The 19,043-nt window shown below is 38.4% G+C and overlaps 1 protein-coding gene across 2 annotated transcripts in view; it reads left to right on the top strand.

Moving 5' to 3' along the window:
• kiaa0513 (KIAA0513 ortholog) overlaps window positions 1–12,604 on the top strand; it is a 12,795-nt gene extending 191 nt beyond the window's left edge. Inside the window, exons 1-11 of one of the 2 annotated variants that reach the window (XM_053319063.1) lie at window positions 1–325; window positions 2,332–2,431; window positions 2,831–2,898; window positions 3,235–3,305; window positions 4,468–4,675; window positions 4,779–4,819; window positions 4,966–5,038; window positions 5,301–5,378; window positions 9,487–9,567; window positions 10,667–10,761; window positions 11,337–12,604. The exon at window positions 1–325 is cut by the window's left edge and continues 191 nt beyond it. In XM_053319063.1, the coding sequence (XP_053175038.1) occupies window positions 1–325; window positions 2,332–2,431; window positions 2,831–2,898; window positions 3,235–3,305; window positions 4,468–4,675; window positions 4,779–4,819; window positions 4,966–5,038; window positions 5,301–5,378; window positions 9,487–9,567; window positions 10,667–10,761; window positions 11,337–11,386 (1,190 nt within the window). In that variant the 3' untranslated portion in view covers window positions 11,387–12,604. Of the gene's footprint in view, window positions 326–2,331; window positions 2,432–2,830; window positions 2,905–3,234; window positions 3,306–4,467; window positions 4,676–4,778; window positions 4,820–4,965; window positions 5,039–5,300; window positions 5,379–9,486; window positions 9,568–10,666; window positions 10,762–11,336 lie in introns of both variants that reach the window. The other variant, XM_053319062.1, reaches the window with a different exon arrangement.
• The last annotated feature ends 6,439 nt before the right edge of the window (window positions 12,605–19,043 follow it).

Raw genomic sequence — 19,043 nt, 5'->3', positions numbered from 1 at the left:
AACACCAGGGTCATACAGACATTTTCTCCCAAGACCCGGCTTCCTCTGTGGGAGTCCAGCAGCAGCCTCTACTGCCCGAGCCCATGGCGCCCACCAAGTCCAGCTCACACCACCACCGCCACCACCATCACCACCAAGAGGAGGGAGAAAACGAGAGCGATGCCACAGAGTCGGCGGACAGCGAGAACGACATGGACCCTCCCTCTCAGTGGGAGCTGAGACGGTCATCGTCCTCATCGGCTCACAGCGGGGAGGACGCCGATGCTGAGACTGTGGAGAGGCGGCAGTTCATGAAGGCTTATGTGGAGAAAGTGTTCCATGGAAAGTAAGGAAGATGTGTGTTTTTCTCATATCTGTGTTTTATCATTTTTATTTTGTGTGTGTGTGTGAAGATATAGGGTGTAAACAGGGTAATAAACCATAAGCATGTAGGCATTCATCACATAAAGGGATTCTTTATTTCTATTTTTTCCCCCTATTTTATGTGCAATCTGCGTTTTTCAAAATAAATGCACTTGTAAATTCTACAGTAGGTGTATGAAACAACATGAAGAACAACAATACAAGCATGGAACAAGAATGTAACACAACCAATAGAGACACAACAAATGGAAAGACAACAAAAACAACAACAACAACAAAAAAGGGGTTTTCGGTTATTTACCAATCAACCAGATCAGTCCACATTCTAAGCCTTTTTAACTGCCAAAATATACCCTCGCCCTCGCCTCTATTCACCGAGAATAGGAATAAGAACATGTAAATAAAAATAATCACCTTGGAAGTGCAGGGAAACCTAAAATCTAAAATAAGAAAAATAAAAGAGCCCTTAAATGTATGTTTATTTTTTTCCAACTTGATGCAATTTAAGATCTGTAATCCAAAGGGCATTAGATGAAGGTGCAGGAGATTTGGCTTTTTTAAAATTTAGGATAATTATTCATTATTGACCTAGCTGCTTGTTTTATTTGTGCAGATGAAATTTGCAGATTTGTTCCGAAACATGCACGTCAGTTGAATTGCACCGAGCAGAATGTTACAAGAGCAGCACAGAAACAGCATAGATCAGTTCAGGCTCACTCAGCTGTTAGCTCTTTCTTCTGACTGATGTTGGAGCTGTTGGAGCTGTTGGAGCAGGACGTGCTGTGTGGCTTGATGGTAGCTCTGGTGGCTGAAGGTGTCCCCTGTGGTGGTGCATGAGCTCACCACAGCGATTGCTAAGTGTTGTTTAAGATAGACATGATGATCCCCTCTGACCCCCAGGCTCAGCTCCGTGACCCTCCGACTGTTTGTTGAACCCTCTGGCATCAGCAGCTTTGATGGTGGCTCGATAGCACACAACAGTGCTTCAGTGTTTTAACACCTTTAACATTCAATTTTCCTATTACTTGATAAGCCTCCCAGTCAATGATCACTTGTCATGCTCTTTCATCTTTCACCAGTTATTCCTTTCATTTCCTGTGACAAGTTTTACTTTTGGTTGGCGCAGTGATTTATATTTCTCAGCATATTTTCTTGCTGTGTGGTGCAAAGCGTTTCCTCTCCTTCCGGCGGCATGTTCAGTCATATTCAGATCAACACTTTTTAGTTTTATTTTGCCACCCAGAGAGGCTAGAAACACTCACCCTGTCTGTGACTCCCATGACTAACCAGCAGAACCCCGTGGGGGACAGTACTGACGCTTTGGGTATCTGACAAGAAATCCAATGTGAACAGGACGAAATGCTAAAAGGGCACTCCTAAATGTCAGGGTGTCTTGTAGGTGCCCTATTTTTTTTATTTCAAAGGCATTTCTCAAACATCTAAGGGCATTTTTGCCTGAAGTAATTCATGTATTGCTATCATTTAATCTGTTAGCTGTAGGCCACTGAGCTCCTTTGTCAGCGACCGACTGATACCAGATTAACACTATGACCTCAGCTGTAGTGTCATAACCGCTTATAAGAATGCTTCCTTAGCACCTGCTGCCCTTTATGCATCCCTCTGTAGAGGAAACATTCAACATTTGGCCTTTAAAGTTCTCTGGATTGCCTGTTAGCGTACCAATATGTACCACTGCTGAGCTGTAATGTTACTGTTATGTACCATTGCTCACAATATAGAATTTATTTGGCAGTTTGCTTATTTTTATATTTTTTCTATCCATTAAATTCTTCCAACAGGTCTCTAGTGTTACAGTCTTCATAAATACTCTCTTCTCTGTCAGATGCTACAGTTTTATTATCAATCCATTTTATTTGTAGATACACAAAACCAGCTGTGAAGAGGCGTGTCTTTTCACAGGGTCTGTATATGAAGGTGCTAATGAATTTTTGCACCATGTTTTCACAGGGAGGACTTTGACCAGGAAGAGAAGGCTCGTTTTGGAGAGCTGTGCAGCGGAGAGAACGGCAAAGGAAGGGAGTGGTTCGCCAAATATGTCAGCGCACAGGTGAATGTGGGGAAATGATGAATGAGTGATACAATACAGTAGTATACAATGTCAGTGGCAGTTTCCAGTAAATCAGATTGAAAGTGGCTACCAGTTACCAGATATTCAGTATCATGGGATTACTTTATTTTCTTGACTTGGTAGACTTTTCACAGAAGTAGAATTTCAAATAATCGTGAGTTTATTATTTTATACTTCATAGCAGATACATTAAATTAGAGCACCCACTCTACTATAAAAAATAATACCAACATGAATGCAGGAAATCAAACCTAAAGTTCTTGTAGATTCTTAGATAATTTTTGAAATATATCAAGTTTTTTGATTTTGTGTCTATATTGTTGTACTTGCATTCTTCACTGAACTAGCTGATAACTCTCTATCCTACTGCATTCACAGCGCTGCCACTCTAAATGTGTGAGTGAGGCTACCTTCTACAGACTGATGCAGTCTTTTGCAGTCGTGCTGTTTGAGTGAGTCAATCTGTGCCTGATTTATTTATTGTCACTGTTGTTGATATTCATATTTGATTTTATATACAGTCTAGATTATGCAATAGACTGTCAGATGTCAGAGTCTACTGTATTCAGAGTAAAGCTCAGTTTCAATTCATTTTAAAATACTTATGGAAGTAATCAATGTATGATGGAGAAGATTAATTTTTGGTTAAAGTCTTGTGTTGTTTCAATTCATTGGAGACCATCTTTATTATGAATTTGAATGCAAAAAGCTGCAGTATATTTCATGAATTCTTTTTTCTGGGAAGGTTGATCTCTAAAGCAATGATGTGTGTTTTTTTACAGATGTTACCAGATGGATGACTACAGCCCAGCCAAAAACCTAATGACTATGTGCTTCACATATTATTACATTGGTAAAGTCATATTCAATCTCCTTACACAACTTCACACTCTGTATCCTTAATGTACGACATGAGAGGGTGACATGTTTTTCAGTGTTTCAGAGTCGCCGCTGTCGAGATGTAAACATTTTGCCTTCTGTGCCACAAAAAATACAAACTCTCTGAATTGAAAACCTATGATAAATGCATTTTGAATACATTTTAAATTAACTGCAAACAAAACATGCAAAATAGCATGCTGTCAAAAAAGAATACAGCAAAAAAACAAAAACAGCTGTAGGTGAAGAACAGTGCTGATTAAGAGTATTACCACCACAGATTGTCCTTGTGGTTTCTCTTGCAACAACACCACACAGACAGACATGACTTTGTGGTGTTGCATGATGGTAGTGTTTCTGCTAAGGGAAACAGGAAGCTTTGAGTGATTAGTATACCATCACCATCACATCACATCAGTCCACTTGCAGTTCAGGTCTGCAATTATTTTTTTAACATGTGAATAAAAAGTGCATTAGTGGCAACTTTGCACAATCATGATATTGCAAATACCTGCTTCAACATAAGAGCCACTGTAGATATTTACAGTCTGTGAACACTATTAGTCCATCCTAAACTGATGAAATAATTATTGTTTCAGGCCTGTTTTTCACCCATCTACTAATGGAAGGAATCTCTATATATATGTATGTATGTCCTTCATGTATGTCAAGAAATATTCATCCAGTCAACTCCACACTTGGTAGGCGTATGGCTGGGGATCAAAGGAAGTGCAGTGTCGATTTTTTTCATGTCGTTGGTGTATGTACTCATTCACACCTCACATCAACTGTATTTGAAGTAGCAGCCACAGGCCAAGCAATTGGCAACTGAACAGACCTATTTTGAACAGGCGCTGCACTAGTGTTTCTAAATGCCACATGGTGTCTCAGTGTGATGTTCACATTGCCTTGAACACTAAACCACAGGTAGCTGTTTGGCAAATATGAATCCAGTATTCAGAAACCCTGTAAGTTGTACACTGTTTATCATCCTGATCAATCTGTGATGCCTAAGACCAAGTATATCGCAAAAAGTACCACAAAGAACAGAAGACAGCTTTGTTTAACATTTCTTTTGTAGGGCTTTAAAATATACAAATCAATAGTTATCATTCTGAAATGTTCATCATGTTCAGGAAAGTGTCAGCTGTCTCCCTCGGAGCTGCTGGATCGTGGCGGTCCTCCAGTTGCTCTGGACTCATACCTGAACAAGGCCAACTCCTGGCTGTCTGGGAAGAAGGATGCTGCTGAACGCCTCCTTAAAAACACATCCAAGACTGACGTCAAGGGCTTCTTTGGAGGCCTCGAGAGCAAGCTGAGGAGCTCAATGGCTACAAAGACAGAGTGAGCAAATGATTCTTCTTCCAGTCATTTTCATCAACATATTAATACGTCATTTTCTCATTTAACTCTTTCCTCTCCTGCCATTCTATATCCTACTCTGAAGGGATGAAGAAAGTCCAGTTGAGACAAAGCCCAAATCACCAGGTATAGTGCATCAAAACCTACATATGCTGCAAATATTACAGTTCATTTGGTATATAAAAAAGCTATTTCTTTCTCTTACTTCACTGCTCTATTCTTTTTTTTTTAAATAAAATGTGATGTAGTAATGAATTCAATTTCCTCCCTAGTGTCTGAGTCTGCAGAGGAAAAGAAAGGGGAAAAGGTGTACCTGTATACCCACCTGAAGCAACAACCCATCTGGTAAGTTAAAGAAGCTGCTGGTCACATACATTAGATCCACTATTGAGCAATATGTTATGCAATCACAAGCTCATTATAGAGTCATTATTTTATATGTTTGTTTTACTTGCAATACACAATATATGCCAGGATTGATCAGACTGATGCATACATGGCTCCTTTCTTTGCGATCACTGCTCTGCATTTCCAGTTTCATTTCCAGTGGTTTAGTGAAGTAGGTCAGGCAGTAAACCTCCAACATGTCATCTTTTCTCTCTGTCAGGCATACACTAAGATTTTGGAATGCTGCATTCTTTGATGCCGTCCATTGTGAGAGGAAGAAGAGGTCACCAACCACAAGGTGAGTCTGGGTGGATGGATGAAGTGATATGACTATAGGTGGATAAATTAATTAATGGATGACTGTTTATTTGTATATTAGAATTTGATGTAATGCTGTAGAGGAAAAAATTTAGCTTTGCTGGCTTTAGCAAAGAACTGTATGCTTCAGCCTAAACCACCACTGCTGATAACTTCCTGATGCACCACACCTTCTATTCTATTCTCTTCTCTTCTCTCCTCTCCTCTTATCTTCTTCTCTTCTTCTTGTCATAAAATAAGCTGTTGTTGTTCTCCCTCTTTCTACATGTTGACTTTAACCCTTTGTTTCCTTGTGCCTTGCTGCCGAGCAGGGGAACACAGGATGAAGAGAAAGATGAGAGGTCTGTCCTTCTATTTGTCAGCTGCCCTAAAAAAAATTAAAAAAAATAAAAAATCAGACTGGTTAAACTAAGAGAAAAGGGTAGAGAGAAAATGAAGGGCAGAGGCTTTGCTATTGTTTGACAAATCTTGTAGAAACAACATCTAGTGCCATCATGGAGGTTCAGCACTGCAGCTGTTTTGGAATAAAGGCTGAAATTGAATCTGCCCAACAGCTAAACAGTTTTTGTACGATTCTGTTAGCTGAAAGGAAAATGTAGAATGTGTTTTGTGACACATTGGAGTATTTTTCACTTTTAATTTAAACCTCTATGAACAGTAGCTCTTTGACTTTGTGGGGTAGCTAACAAACCACCAGGCTATCAAGACAGTGATGGTTTGTGGTTTGTGTTTAAAACATTCAAAATGAATGTAGTGAAGAGGAATTCAGTCTGTTGTGTCACAGTCACACAGGTCTAGCATAAAGAAGAACAGGCTTACTTTTTGATATGACTCATTCTCCCATGACATTTACACCATTAAAATGAAGCCTGAGTATCACCCACAAGCAGTTAACTGCTATGACATTAGCATATTGAAGAGGTAAAGGGGACACAGCAGAGACAACACCTCTAGTTAAGAAACTAAAATAAAAACATTCAGAGCCCTGTTAGCTGGAAGTGTGTCACCAGAATAATTACTGTGAGTTCTATAATAAATCAATTAAGTTTTTTGGAAAATTGATAGAAAAGGTTTAAACAACTGATTTGCTAGCTGCTATTTATTAGCAGGAGTCTGATGCTCCTCTGACAACTTAAAGGGTCCTGTGGAGTTTCTGACTACTTGCAGTGCTATGGAGCAATATTTTCTATGCGCTATACAAAGTCCTTCAGATAGTTTCACTTTAATCCACTGATTTAGAGTTGGTGGTGTTAGTAAGAACTGTAACAATGCACCAACAAAGGCAGTGGAGAAGAAGACACCTAGCTAGCAAACATGGACATAAGAGGATGTGTCAAAATATTCGCACAAATCAGCTTTGTAAAGGTTTTGTGACAAAGGCAAAACATAAAACATGTTTTTTAGACCTCAAGAAACACTAAAACTGAATATAGATTGTAACTGTGTCTTTATGAGAAAACTTCACGGGGGACCTTTAAATGAATGAAATGAAAGTGTCGATCAAATATCAAAGTAAAATTTTAAGTTAATGTAGGAAGTACATTTTAAAATTCTATCATTTACGCATAAAGAAGAAAGAAAGAAAGAAAGAAAGAAAGAAAGAAATAGAAGTATTAATCAGCATATGTCACTGTATTTTTATATTTTATGTACTTTGGGTTTATTAATGTATCATTTAAAGGCACATTACATTAATCAATATGTAGTGTATATGTAATTTATATTAATATATTAATGTATTAATTGATTATAATGAAGTCCGTAGTTATTCAGTGACACATTCCAGACTCCACAGCTGACAGGAAGATAACCAGTAGGACCCATAGACGCACTCTGTTCATCAGCTCTTAGCTCTGACGGGTTTGAGACTGAGAAAGTATAACATAATCACCTTGAACAGTAGTGAAACACGTCAGAGATAATGAGAGATGTGATGGACAACTGAACCTCTCTGAGAATGCGGGGGTTAATGTGAGAGCAGCTCTGTGTTTAAGCCCTGTGGTGAAAGGTCGAGGCTCAAGGTCTGGGAGTCACCCAGGGTCTTATTTGCAGTTTGTCAGATGCGCTTCAGTGAACAGTGATAGAGTATCTAATGGTAAACCCCCAGAATGGCTGACTGTAGCCTAGGGTGAGACTGAAAGACAAAATCTGCTCAATCACTACAGGGTTTTTCATAGTCTTTGTTCCCTTGTTTTTAACCTTATATCATTTCCTGCCTGTTTTTCGTACTGTATAATTATATTTCTGTATGACATTCAGGATTTTTTGGCTTCTGTTGGCATGTTGTTGTCGTTGTCGAATAAGTGGTGTGAGTCACCAAATGCTTCCATGCCGCTGTTGAAATGGTTGTCGTGTTCACCCTCGACGAGTACAATCATCACACCCACAGTTAATATCCTGAATGTGCTAAGAGACCTTGCATAACGTCTGGGATGATATTTATATCTAGAGGTGGCAGATCCACTGCAGTCTGAAGGTGTTTCTCTGCCTCTTCACAGATCACTGCATGTTCACACCATTAATCTCCTTGCATGTCTCCATCTGCATGTTCCCTTTGCTCTCTCTTTTTATTGCCTTTGCACACGTCTGTGTTCCCACTGCAGGCTGATTGCAGAGATATCCAGTCCTGTAAATGCCAAAAATATAAGAATCCACCTTAAAACATGGTTTTGGTTTTGGTGGGGGATTTTTTACCAGATATACTATAGGTCATATGATGTCATGTAGAGATGATTCACAACAGCCTAAATGTTTCAGCAATATTGTAGAGCCTAAACTATTAATTATATTCATTTTTAATACAATGCATTACTATGATAAACAAGTGAAGATTCATTTGGAGTCGTCTTTGTGTTCACTTGATGAATATAATTTCAATATTTACCCTCCTTTTTAGCTCTGTTTTGGTCTCAACCAACTACAGAGAACAATATTTTTGATCTTTAGTTTCTAAATGTTCACCAACTAGTGGCTAACTTTGTCTGTCTGTTGTGCTGGTAAGGTAGTGGACAGCAGGTTTATAGAGACTTTTTGCTAAAACAGCTGTCTGCTAGAAATGAAATTCAATGGATAAAATATTCTTTAGAGCTGACAAGATGATAATTCTCTGTTGGTTCATCACTATGAATGACTTATTTCACATTACATGTGAGCCTTTTGACCCACCGTTAATATAAAATTATTGATTGCTGCAGCTTTAATTTCAAAGAAGCCCCTTTTTACATTCACAATGCCTCTATAGTTGCTGTTGAAGGCCATTCTGAGAAGCTCTCAAGCAGAGAAAAAGAAAGTGGAAAAAAACAAAGAAGTACTGCAAGATTTCATCACAGTGATCACTGAGAGGATTTCTGTCTGCTGATTAGGACAGTCAGACACGTGATAGAGCTTCAAAGGGTCACTATATGAAATAAACAAGTCATACAGGCTTTTACTGTCTTTGAGATTTCACATACAGGAGCATTTAGTGGCACGAGTAGCAACAACCAGCATCCAGTAAATCAGACTTTTATGTAAATCTGTATGTTTTTTAAACTTTTCAGATTCCAGCATCATGATTTCAGTCTTTTTGGTAAATTTGGGCATGGGAACATTTTTTCCAGGTTACTAAATCCAGTTGTTCTTGTTTCACAATAACACTCAGTGCAAATCAAAGCTCCTCATCTGCTTGTTAACAATGATGATTCTTTGTGAATGAATCATTTGTTATAGTTTTTTTTTCCGTTTGCTGATGGCTGGTCAGTGTGTCTCTTGTCCTACAGTTTCATTGTTTTATGTGTTTCAAGTTGTAGTAAAGAAGTCTCTCTCTGTGCAGCAGTTACAGGGATGGATGTCATGCATCTGTTTCAAAGCACATGATGTTTTTGCTGCTCATGCTACACAAAGGTTTACCTCAAAAGGCCTGAAAATTACTGACAAGTTAAAGATGCAACATTTTGAAGCAGTTTGTGAATAGCAGTACAAACAAGTCAGCCGGACATTGACAGGTGATATTTTTCTTGACACCCACCCCTGGCCTGTTTCTGTAGAGAAGCCCAAGGTCAAATGGAGACTTTGAAATTAAGGCCTGACTCTGTGTCTCTGTGCTGCAGGGAGAAGTGGTGTCATATGACCCAGGAGGAGAGAGATGACAGCTCCAAAATCGATGAGAACATCGCCTTCGGCCAACTGGGGTGAGGAAGCTGCCACAGTGTTCTCTATGTACTTAAAATAAGAAGAGGAGGAACATGGAGCCCTTGATTTGAAGCTTAAAACACCAAAAGCAAGTTGCTTTGGGCGGCCTCCTGGTGGCCAAAGAGGTTATTAAGAGGGATAACTGTACGCACACCACATAAGAAGAAGGCTATTACAAAGCAGTATCAGTGAAAACACCTGCACACTTCATCCATGCAACAAAGTTTAATCTGGACAATCCTACTCAGATCTTCATCAGGTCAGAATGTTAGTAAAAATGGAAAACACAATCATATTTCTACATCATGCTCATCAACAGGCTGACAGGCTCTATGATGACATGTGCTTATCTTGATTCAGGAACGCATCAGTACCTGTAGTCCTGCTGGTTGTCTCAGGGAGAGCAGCAATCAATCACTCAATCAATCAATCATTCAATCAATTCAATCAATCACATGTTATTGATATAGCACTTCATACAGGTTAATGTAGTTCAAAGTGCTTCACAATTGATTGACAATCTAATAATAAGACAGAACAAGTGTAGATCAAGGACAACACAAAGAAAAGGAATACAAATGGTAACGGAACAAAAACAACGCAAAAATTATAAAGAAAAAACTGAGACCAATGCAGGCAATAGAAAATAAGAATTATAAAAATGTTTGAAAGTTATTGAAATAAAATAAATAATTAAGAGTAAAATAAATAGGAAATAAATAAATTAAAAAATAACAGAGAATAAAATGAAAAGTGCATTAAAAGTTAGAGTAAAAAACTAAAACAGATTAAAAAGACAAGACAAAAGTACAATTAATTAAAAAGAGTAAGAAAAGCATGTTGCTTTAGGAGCCATATAATACAAATATTATAAAGATACATGTTAGAACATGAAACACAATACATAATACGCAAAATAAATATAAAATACAAATGTATTGTATATTAAATATAAAATTAACTACTAGAGAGATTCATTTATTATTGCTCCACGCTGTCTCTTTTGACAATTTTTTGGAAAAATATACTAGAAAATGTATGTTTTGTGTTTGTAATCATTTCCTTTGGAGATGAATTTGGTTGTTTGTGTTATTTCAGGACATTCACTCACAACATGCTGGCGTTTGGGCTCAGTAAGAAACTCTGCAATGATTTCCTGAAGAAGCAGGCTGTCATTGGGAACCTAAATGAAGGTAAAGCATGAAAGAAAAAGTGTCTTAACTCTGTCCTGGTTGTGGCATTCTTCAGCAAAAATACTTCTTTGCCAGCAGCCATAGTCTCCTCAAGTTGGAGCTGATCTGTCATTGTCAGACCAATTTAATACATGCTAACCTGCACCATCTACAGTAAAGCAAAGGAATAGCACCAGACGTTTCAAAGTCAACAGCCTACTGGCAAAGTAAGTCATTGCTATTGCAATTTGAACGCCACCTGCAGGCAGTCACTTCTTTCAAGTGTTTCCCAGTGAACATTTACATTTCAAAGAACAGAAGAGGTTAAGTATGAATATATTTAACTATAATACCCACAAATCCTATAAGATCCCACAGAGAATTCTCATTTTAACTATCCTTACTGGTTTCAATTTCAAACAAAGTGACCAAAGAGAGAAAAATGTAATGTTTGTGTGTGCAGCTTTCTCTGCAGAGTGCTGTCACTGTTCACATAAACAGGACATTGTGGGTTTAGGCTGTTAAGACATCATTTTTTAAACATGTCACAAAGGGCAGCTTTAAAAGAAATATTTGTGTGTTTTACCTCTTTGCAGAACAGTACAAGTTGCTGAGCGACCACATAGAGAAAATGGCGTCAGAGTGAGTTTGAGGACAACGAGTCCTCCACATGACAGACTGACAGCTCCACACATCAGCAGTTTCTTTTCAGCTCAACATCACAGTGACCGAGTCTACATTTGACTGTTGTAGCGTTCGGGTGGTGCACTGCTGAAAAAACACCATGACTTACTGTTGTGAACTGTGCCGTAAATGTAGCAAACCCTGTTTACCCAACTCGGTAGTGCTCCTCCGCACCATATTCTGTATCCTATAAGGCCTCCGTCTGTGACATGCTTCAGGAAAGCTAGAAGCATCAAGTGAAACCATCCAGTATAAAACCTTAACTCGCCTCAGTGTGGTGTTAGACACTCTGGATTTATATATGTTTTATTCAGTGTTTCCTTGGTAACCATATTTATTACATGTAACAGCATCTGTTGAAACACTGGACTAAGTATCATCCGGCTTTGTTGCAGTTTGTAAATGTCTATATATACAGTTAACAGCAGACTTGGGTATAATAATACATGGCAATAAGTCAGTGTTTTAATCTACTGTTCAGGTGGCATTGGGTCAGTTTTTGATCAGGAAGTCAATAACTGAATACTCTATTATGCTCATCTGTGCTTTCTGTAACAGTGTAGTATCCTGGTTGGCAATACAAACCAGAAATACAATTCTGACAGCATGTAACAAATAACTTCATTTCTCTTTCCTTCTATCTTTCTGTCTGCCGTTTACAATGGCCGAACCAATGCCCCTCCATGCCTTCTCTCAAAGAAACAGTTTGATATTTTAGCAAATATTCTTGTTCGCTTTCTTGCCAATAGTTAGACAAGAAGATTGATACTATTTTAATGCTTGGAAAAAGAAACAACGAACAAAAGAAGAAAAGCTGTGGCTTGCGAATGTGGAGCCACAGCTAGGTGACAGTTAGCTTAGTTTGGCATAAAGACTGGAAACTGTGAATCTGGCTCCGCCCCAAGGTTAAAAGAATCAACATACCCCTACTGTATAAGGCTTATTAATCTCTTTTTTGTTCAATCTGTGCAAAAATGGAAGTGTAAAAATGACATGTCGCAGTTTTATGGTTAAATGCTTCCTAGGTGAAAACCACAACTTGTCATTTTGACACTTTAATTTTTGTATGAATTAAACAAATAAGCTATAATGTGTTAATTAGTGGTATTTGGAAGTGTTTGTAATTAGACATTTTACCTGTGAACACAGCTAGGCTAGCTGTTTCCCCTTGTGTCCAGTCTTGTTTATGCTAAGCTATGCTAACCGTGTTATTTTTACATGTAGATTTTTGTGTAAATAAAACAAATAAACTATAACATATTAATTAGTGAGCTTTAGAAGTTTTTAGAGATGGACAATTTACCTTTGACCAAAGCCAGGCAAGCTGTTTCCCTCTTACGTCCAGTCTTATTTATGCTAAGCTACACTAACCATCAGACACCATAAGTGTCAATCTTCTCATCTAATTCTCGGCAAGCTAGCAATCAAATGTATATCCCAAAATGTCAGACACTTCCTTAAAGTCTTCCTTACTGTTACTACATATTTCAGTCCCATTGTTTGCCACTTTTATTCTGGCATACATTTACAATCAAATAGTTTTAATTTTATATATATTTTTTATTAGAAACTTTATTATACCCACAGGAACTCTCTATCCATCCAAAGTGCCTTCCATGGAAGTGACCATCCCTGTCTTTATCCTCTAATGCTACTCTTGATTGCCCCACCAAACACTAATGCAGAGCTACTGATTCCCTGCTGATAAACAACTTCTGTATGCAGATAACATTCTGTATGTTTCTATCTATGTTTCCAGTAATGGACTTAGTATAGAGATTAATTTTCATTTAATTGGGCTATAGAGCCAGCAGCAAGGCTAAGCATGTTGCCTCGATGGAGGACTGGTCCACTTTCCACCCACTTTCCACCCACTTTCTACCCACTTTCTCATACTGCTGCATGTGTATCTATGTCTATATCTATCTAGCATGTGCAAACAAAATGAGGCAAAGGTTAAATGATTGACTGAGCTGTGTGGTGATGTCTCCTAATTGTATTACTTTATCCTACCACTGTGGGGTAGCATCGTGTTTTCACTGGACTCACTCCTCAATGAGAGGCTCCTGAATACAAAAACAAAACATACTCAGCTGTTTCAAGAATATTTATCAATATGTGCTTTTTAAATGAAGCATGATGGTTATCTACATTTGAATGCCAGGATGAGTGTCTCTCTGGCAGGTTGCAATTCATTTCAGATTGATAATCTGTTTTAATCTATTGTGTTGATGAAGTCATTTTGGATATACTGTACATATTTACCTCTGTATGTTGTAATACTTGATCTTGTGCTGCTGTTTGTGGGTCTTTACCTGTAATTGTATCAACAAAAAATGTGATAGTTGTGAAGGAATATAAATGTCTAATTATAGTTATGATCCTGAAGTGCCCTCATACATCCCAGCTCTGATTGATGTAGTCATTCAAAGGTTTTGTGCATTAATAAATGTGAATCATTCCTTTAGAGTGACTTGTATTTAGCAATGTATTAGAAGTCATAGAATATACATAGCAGCCCACTGTTCACTGTACACTATTTTAATTGACCCTGTTAATTCTCCTTGTGCATGTGCTCAAAGTCCACTTGTAAACACATTTTTGAGGTTATGTGCCGAACGGTTAAACATCCTTGATTCCCTGCTATCGACTATTTCTGTTGTTTCGCCAATGTAACCTTTGATTGGATCATGTTAAAACGTTATGCTCTTTACACCCCTCTTGCTTTCTCTGAAAAATGATATCCATCTGTTGTTCAAAAGGTATATTGTACCTGTTAGCTCAGCATGAGGCATTTGCACTACATTGAGTCTCAACATTATCGGATCCCCATCTTTCTCTGAACAATGTTACAATGATGCCTTTCATATTTGTTGTGCATGGCTGTTGCACGCCTGTGTCTTTACATCCAAGTGATCATCAAGTGAAATTTATCATTAAAGGTGATTGTTTTTGAGGCTCCATGTAAACATTTTGCATATGTGGTATTGGATAACAGCAGCTAACCAGTGTTATAAGTGATAAAAACTACTATACAAAACTGCAGTACTTAATATGTATAAAAACCAGTATAAAACTGCATGTTACTACATGCTTAACACCCTAGCATTAGTAGCCAACTGCCACCATGGCGAAATGTAGTGCCATAAATAAATGTGCTTTATTGTCTAATTGATATGTTTCAACTGAAAACATATGTTAGCTCTCTTTGGTGTGTGAAAGACCTGGTTTAGCTGCTGCGACTGTATGTTACAGCTGGAATTTCCAAACATTTTTAGAGTATGTGATGGTGGTGACACCACAAACCACAGCTAAATGTTGCCTGACTAGCAACTGAGAGCAAAAGATGGATTAGGAAATCAGTGGTTGTACAGAATTTAGCCTGTATGCTAAAACGTTAGCTAGCATGCGGCCCACACTCTACTACTGGAAACACAAGGTTAATATCTAAATGAATATTCTCATTACAAAAGAGCAGACTGACAAAAACAGAGGGATTTTAAACAAGACAGCTTCTGTGTTATGTGTTACAGACACTTCTGAATGTGTCTTACAGAGATGTTTGCTGTTTTATTGTGCTATGCTAACATTTGCATGAATATGTTGTTATTATGTTAAATCAAGTTGCTGATACTGTAATAAATTTATTTTTTCTGTGAACTCTTTCTGGGTCTGTGTGACTTTATTATCAATAAGATACTTTAAGTCAATAACATTTTGAGCTTAAGCTGCTGACACTGCAATTTTTTATCAATTGCACAACTGACTATTTCATAATTCTGTTTTTTCTTTCATTCTATAATTTAATTTATTTTGATGTAAAGCAAACCAAATGTAATAATGTAATGTAATACTGTAATAATTATGTAATGAAATTATATTGATTTTGAGTAAATTATGGTTGTAGTATGGTTGCAGCAGTAAAAGCAATACCAATTTAGACCAATCCAAGAAAATACCTTTTCTTCTAAAAACTGCACACCAATGCCTTTTTCTGTGTGTATGTATGTGAGGGCTTGTATATGTCTGTGTCAATACGAGCGGGGTGTTGATTGGGACCCTCTGTAGCTGTACAATGTGCTGGAGTGTTCCAGTGTTTGAGGTTCAGTCTGAGCTGCCCTACTCTGCCATTTCCAGCTCTGTGGATAAATAAACAGCAGTCACGCTGGCTGCACTCTGATTGGACACCATGTAATGAGCTGTGAAAGGCCAGTCAGCAGTGTCACACCATGAACACCCTCCTCTATATAATTAATACCAGACCTAAACACATGGGACACAATCCTGGCACATGTGCACACTTATTGTCACTTTTGCTCTATGTGTGGCTCTTCTGTCAGAGGCTTTCATTGAGTGGACAAATCATAATGCACATTCTTTAATATATATCTGGAGATTTAAAAACTTTCTCTACAAATGTATGATCTAATGTGCAAATGTTGCATATTTTGTGTCACTTTTACTGACTTTTCAAGTGTCACTATCCTCCATGCTTTCTGTTTTACATTTATCTTACATTTTTAACAACTCATCAGTTTAATTTTGCTTACATCCAGATTTTTTTTTTCTTACATTGTCTGTGCATGGCCTGATCTACCATACAGGCAATCTGGGCAAGTGCCCAGGGGCCCTCCATGATGGGAGAAAAACCCCAAAAATGTGAAAGGCTTCACAGAAACACCAGGCTTGACCCATTATTTTGTTGACTGTTATCGTCACTTTCAGAAACCTAGTGTGTTCAAAACTAAATATGAGGTAGCAACGTTTCCATCTGACAGCAGTGTTATTCAATAAGAATAAAATAAAAGTTGCTTCCATGAAAAATAGTCTGATTGGCTCTATTATTTGTCAATTTCATAGCTGGGCAAGTGATGATTGGTATCAACTACCATGAGCCTCAGTGCACGGAGGCCCCTGGTCGTCTAATCCAGCCTTGTCTGTGTTAGCATCATAGCTGGCAGATGGTAGAAGTAACAATTCAGACCAGAACTACCCCAAGAACCTTTTGAGGAACTTTTCATGAATTTTATCTGTAGATCAACCAAGTTTTTCACATCTGATGTTGCAGATTCTTTTTTAAACAGCAGTTGTGTAAAACAGTGTGAAAAATGCTGCTGGTGTTCAGTGCTGCATATTTCTCTCCCATAATTCTTCTGTCATCAAGGACTTTTCAGGGTGCAGGAACTTCAACCTAAAACAGAAACTTTGTTCCTGCAGTCGAAATGCAAGAAAAGTTCCTGAGTTCCCTAAAAGGTTCCTGAAAATTGCATATGGTGTAAGTACCAAAAAAAAATTCCAAAGTTATTTACAATATTCCTGTGATTGAAATGGATGAAAAGTTCCTGAGTCTCTTAAAAGGTTCCATTGGTGGAAATGTATTCAGATGAGTTAGGGTGGCTGTGGCTCAGAATGAGCAGGTCGTCCACTGGAAGATTGGTGGTGGGATCCTTGGCTCCTCCAGTCCACGTGTCAAAAAGTGAGAAACATACTGAATCCCAAATGTGTGAGTGAGTGTGTGTGTGTGTGTGTGTGTGTGTGTGTGTGTGTGTGTGAATAAGCATCAGAAACTCCTTCTGATGAGCAGGTTGTCTCCTTGCATGGCTGCCTCTTCTATCAGTGTATGAATGTGTGTGTGAATGGGTGAATGTGACATGTGGTGCTAAGAGCTTCAAGTGGTCAGAAGACAAGAAAGGCGCTATGTAAACGCAGTCTGAGTTTGTAGAAAAAGATTCTGTGGTCAAAATCCATAAAAGTTCATACATTCCCCATTGAAGAGAACAACCTGAGCTCAAACATCAAATCAGCTTTCAGAGCTTCATCAGCACATCTCACAGTCTCTATCAATCTTCAATCCATTCTCTTCTTACTCTGAGTTAGGATTATTTCATCACACTCTTCCCAAAAGTCAAGCATAAACTTCCATGCTAACAGTTCCCTCTTGAGTTTTTCTGTGGGTCATTGATACTATTGCGTGACATGACAATACACATTTTACGTGACAGATGTTCCAAACAAAATCAGTTTAGCCAGCTGTGTAACAGTGTGGTGACCTAGTGAAAGGTCAAAGATTTAAGCCTATTCCTTATCTGTTTAGGTCCACATGTGTTTCTTCATAACCTATATGCATATTGCTATATCATTCATTTTATTGTTCCATAAATATTTCCTCAAACATGTCAGTGTTGCTAAGTTTCATTCTCGCTCTGTCTTCCTGTTGTATTTGTTGCATTAATCTATTCATTGTATAACTGCTTCATGCTGTTATGATTACATTTCCTCACAGAATATTTAATCGTAATGTCATCGTGTTATATATCATCTGTAATGCAAATATAATCTCTAACCACTAATAAGCAGTGTCAATCACAAATGTGGCTCTGATTCAGTGAGTTGCCTAAGCAGTGCAATATCAGATGACTTCTCTCAAGTCTTTCTGTTTGAGGAGGTTCATTTACACACACACACATACACACACACATACACACACACACACACACACACCCAGCTGACACCGCTGAGAGCGCACACTTAAGGTTCACTCATGTATTTTACAGTAGACACACACGTTGACACTCTAGGAACACTGTACATGCAAACAAAACTGTGATGCATTCACTGTCCCTCTGACAATAACAATGTTGGATTTGTACAAGAGCAGCTGTGTGGTATGAATCTTAACTGGTTTGTTTTAGCTTAAGTGCTCAAGTTAAGTGTGTGTATGCGTGCGTACGTGTGTGTGTGTGTGTGTGTGTGTGTGTGTGTGTACATGAGGAAACAAACTCCATTGCAACACAATTCCTACGTTACATAGCCATCTTTCCTGTGTATCCATATGTGTTTCTGTGTGTGCGTGTGCGTGTGCGTGTGCGTGTGCGTGTGTGTGTGTGTGTGTGTGTGTGTACATGAGGAACTCCATTGCAACACAATTCCTACGTAACATAGCCCTCTTTCCTGTGTATCCATATGTGTTTCTGTGTGTGTGTGTGTGTGTGTGTGTGTGTGTGTAAAGAGGGGGCGGTGGCCCTGAGTGAGTCTGTGATGCAGCTCCACTTCCTCCTGGATTAAGTGTTAAAGTCAGGGTGGTCCCAGTCTGGGGGTGGTAATCCTGCTGCTGTGTACAAGTCCTCCTGCCAGTGTTCGTATACACACACACACACACACACACACACACACACACACACACACGCACACACACACATACACACAAGCCTCATGAGACTGCGTGTATTTATTTACAGTTCGTGAAAGCAAAGCTGCAGAGATGTTGAAAAGTTGAGAGCAGTATTTCACCAGTCAGCCTCTCGTTAGTAAAGGAACAGAATGACGCCATCAGCGCTGCAAATGTTTTCTCTTTAGGATCTCAGTTTTTAAGGAACTCTGCCTCGACTGCAACACATGTCATGTGAAACATAAAATAAATATTTGTTTCTGTGTGTTAAGCTACTAGTATGTGTTTGTGTATTAAATACGCAAGAATAATCTCATTGTTTGGGTTCAAACCTCCAACAGGCAGAGAGGAAGAACCACTGTTTCAGAGTGCAAGTAAACTAACCTGAGTATGAACGGCAAACAAGGGTGAACATACTGTCAATATAAATACTGGAAATACATATTTTTGT

Source organism: Scomber japonicus, chromosome 5, assembly GCF_027409825.1.
Source record: "Scomber japonicus isolate fScoJap1 chromosome 5, fScoJap1.pri, whole genome shotgun sequence".
In the NCBI taxonomy this organism is placed as follows: Eukaryota; Metazoa; Chordata; class Actinopteri; order Scombriformes; family Scombridae; genus Scomber; species Scomber japonicus.
Note: the sequence above shows the minus strand (reverse complement) of the source record. Positions and strands in the feature narration are given on the sequence as shown.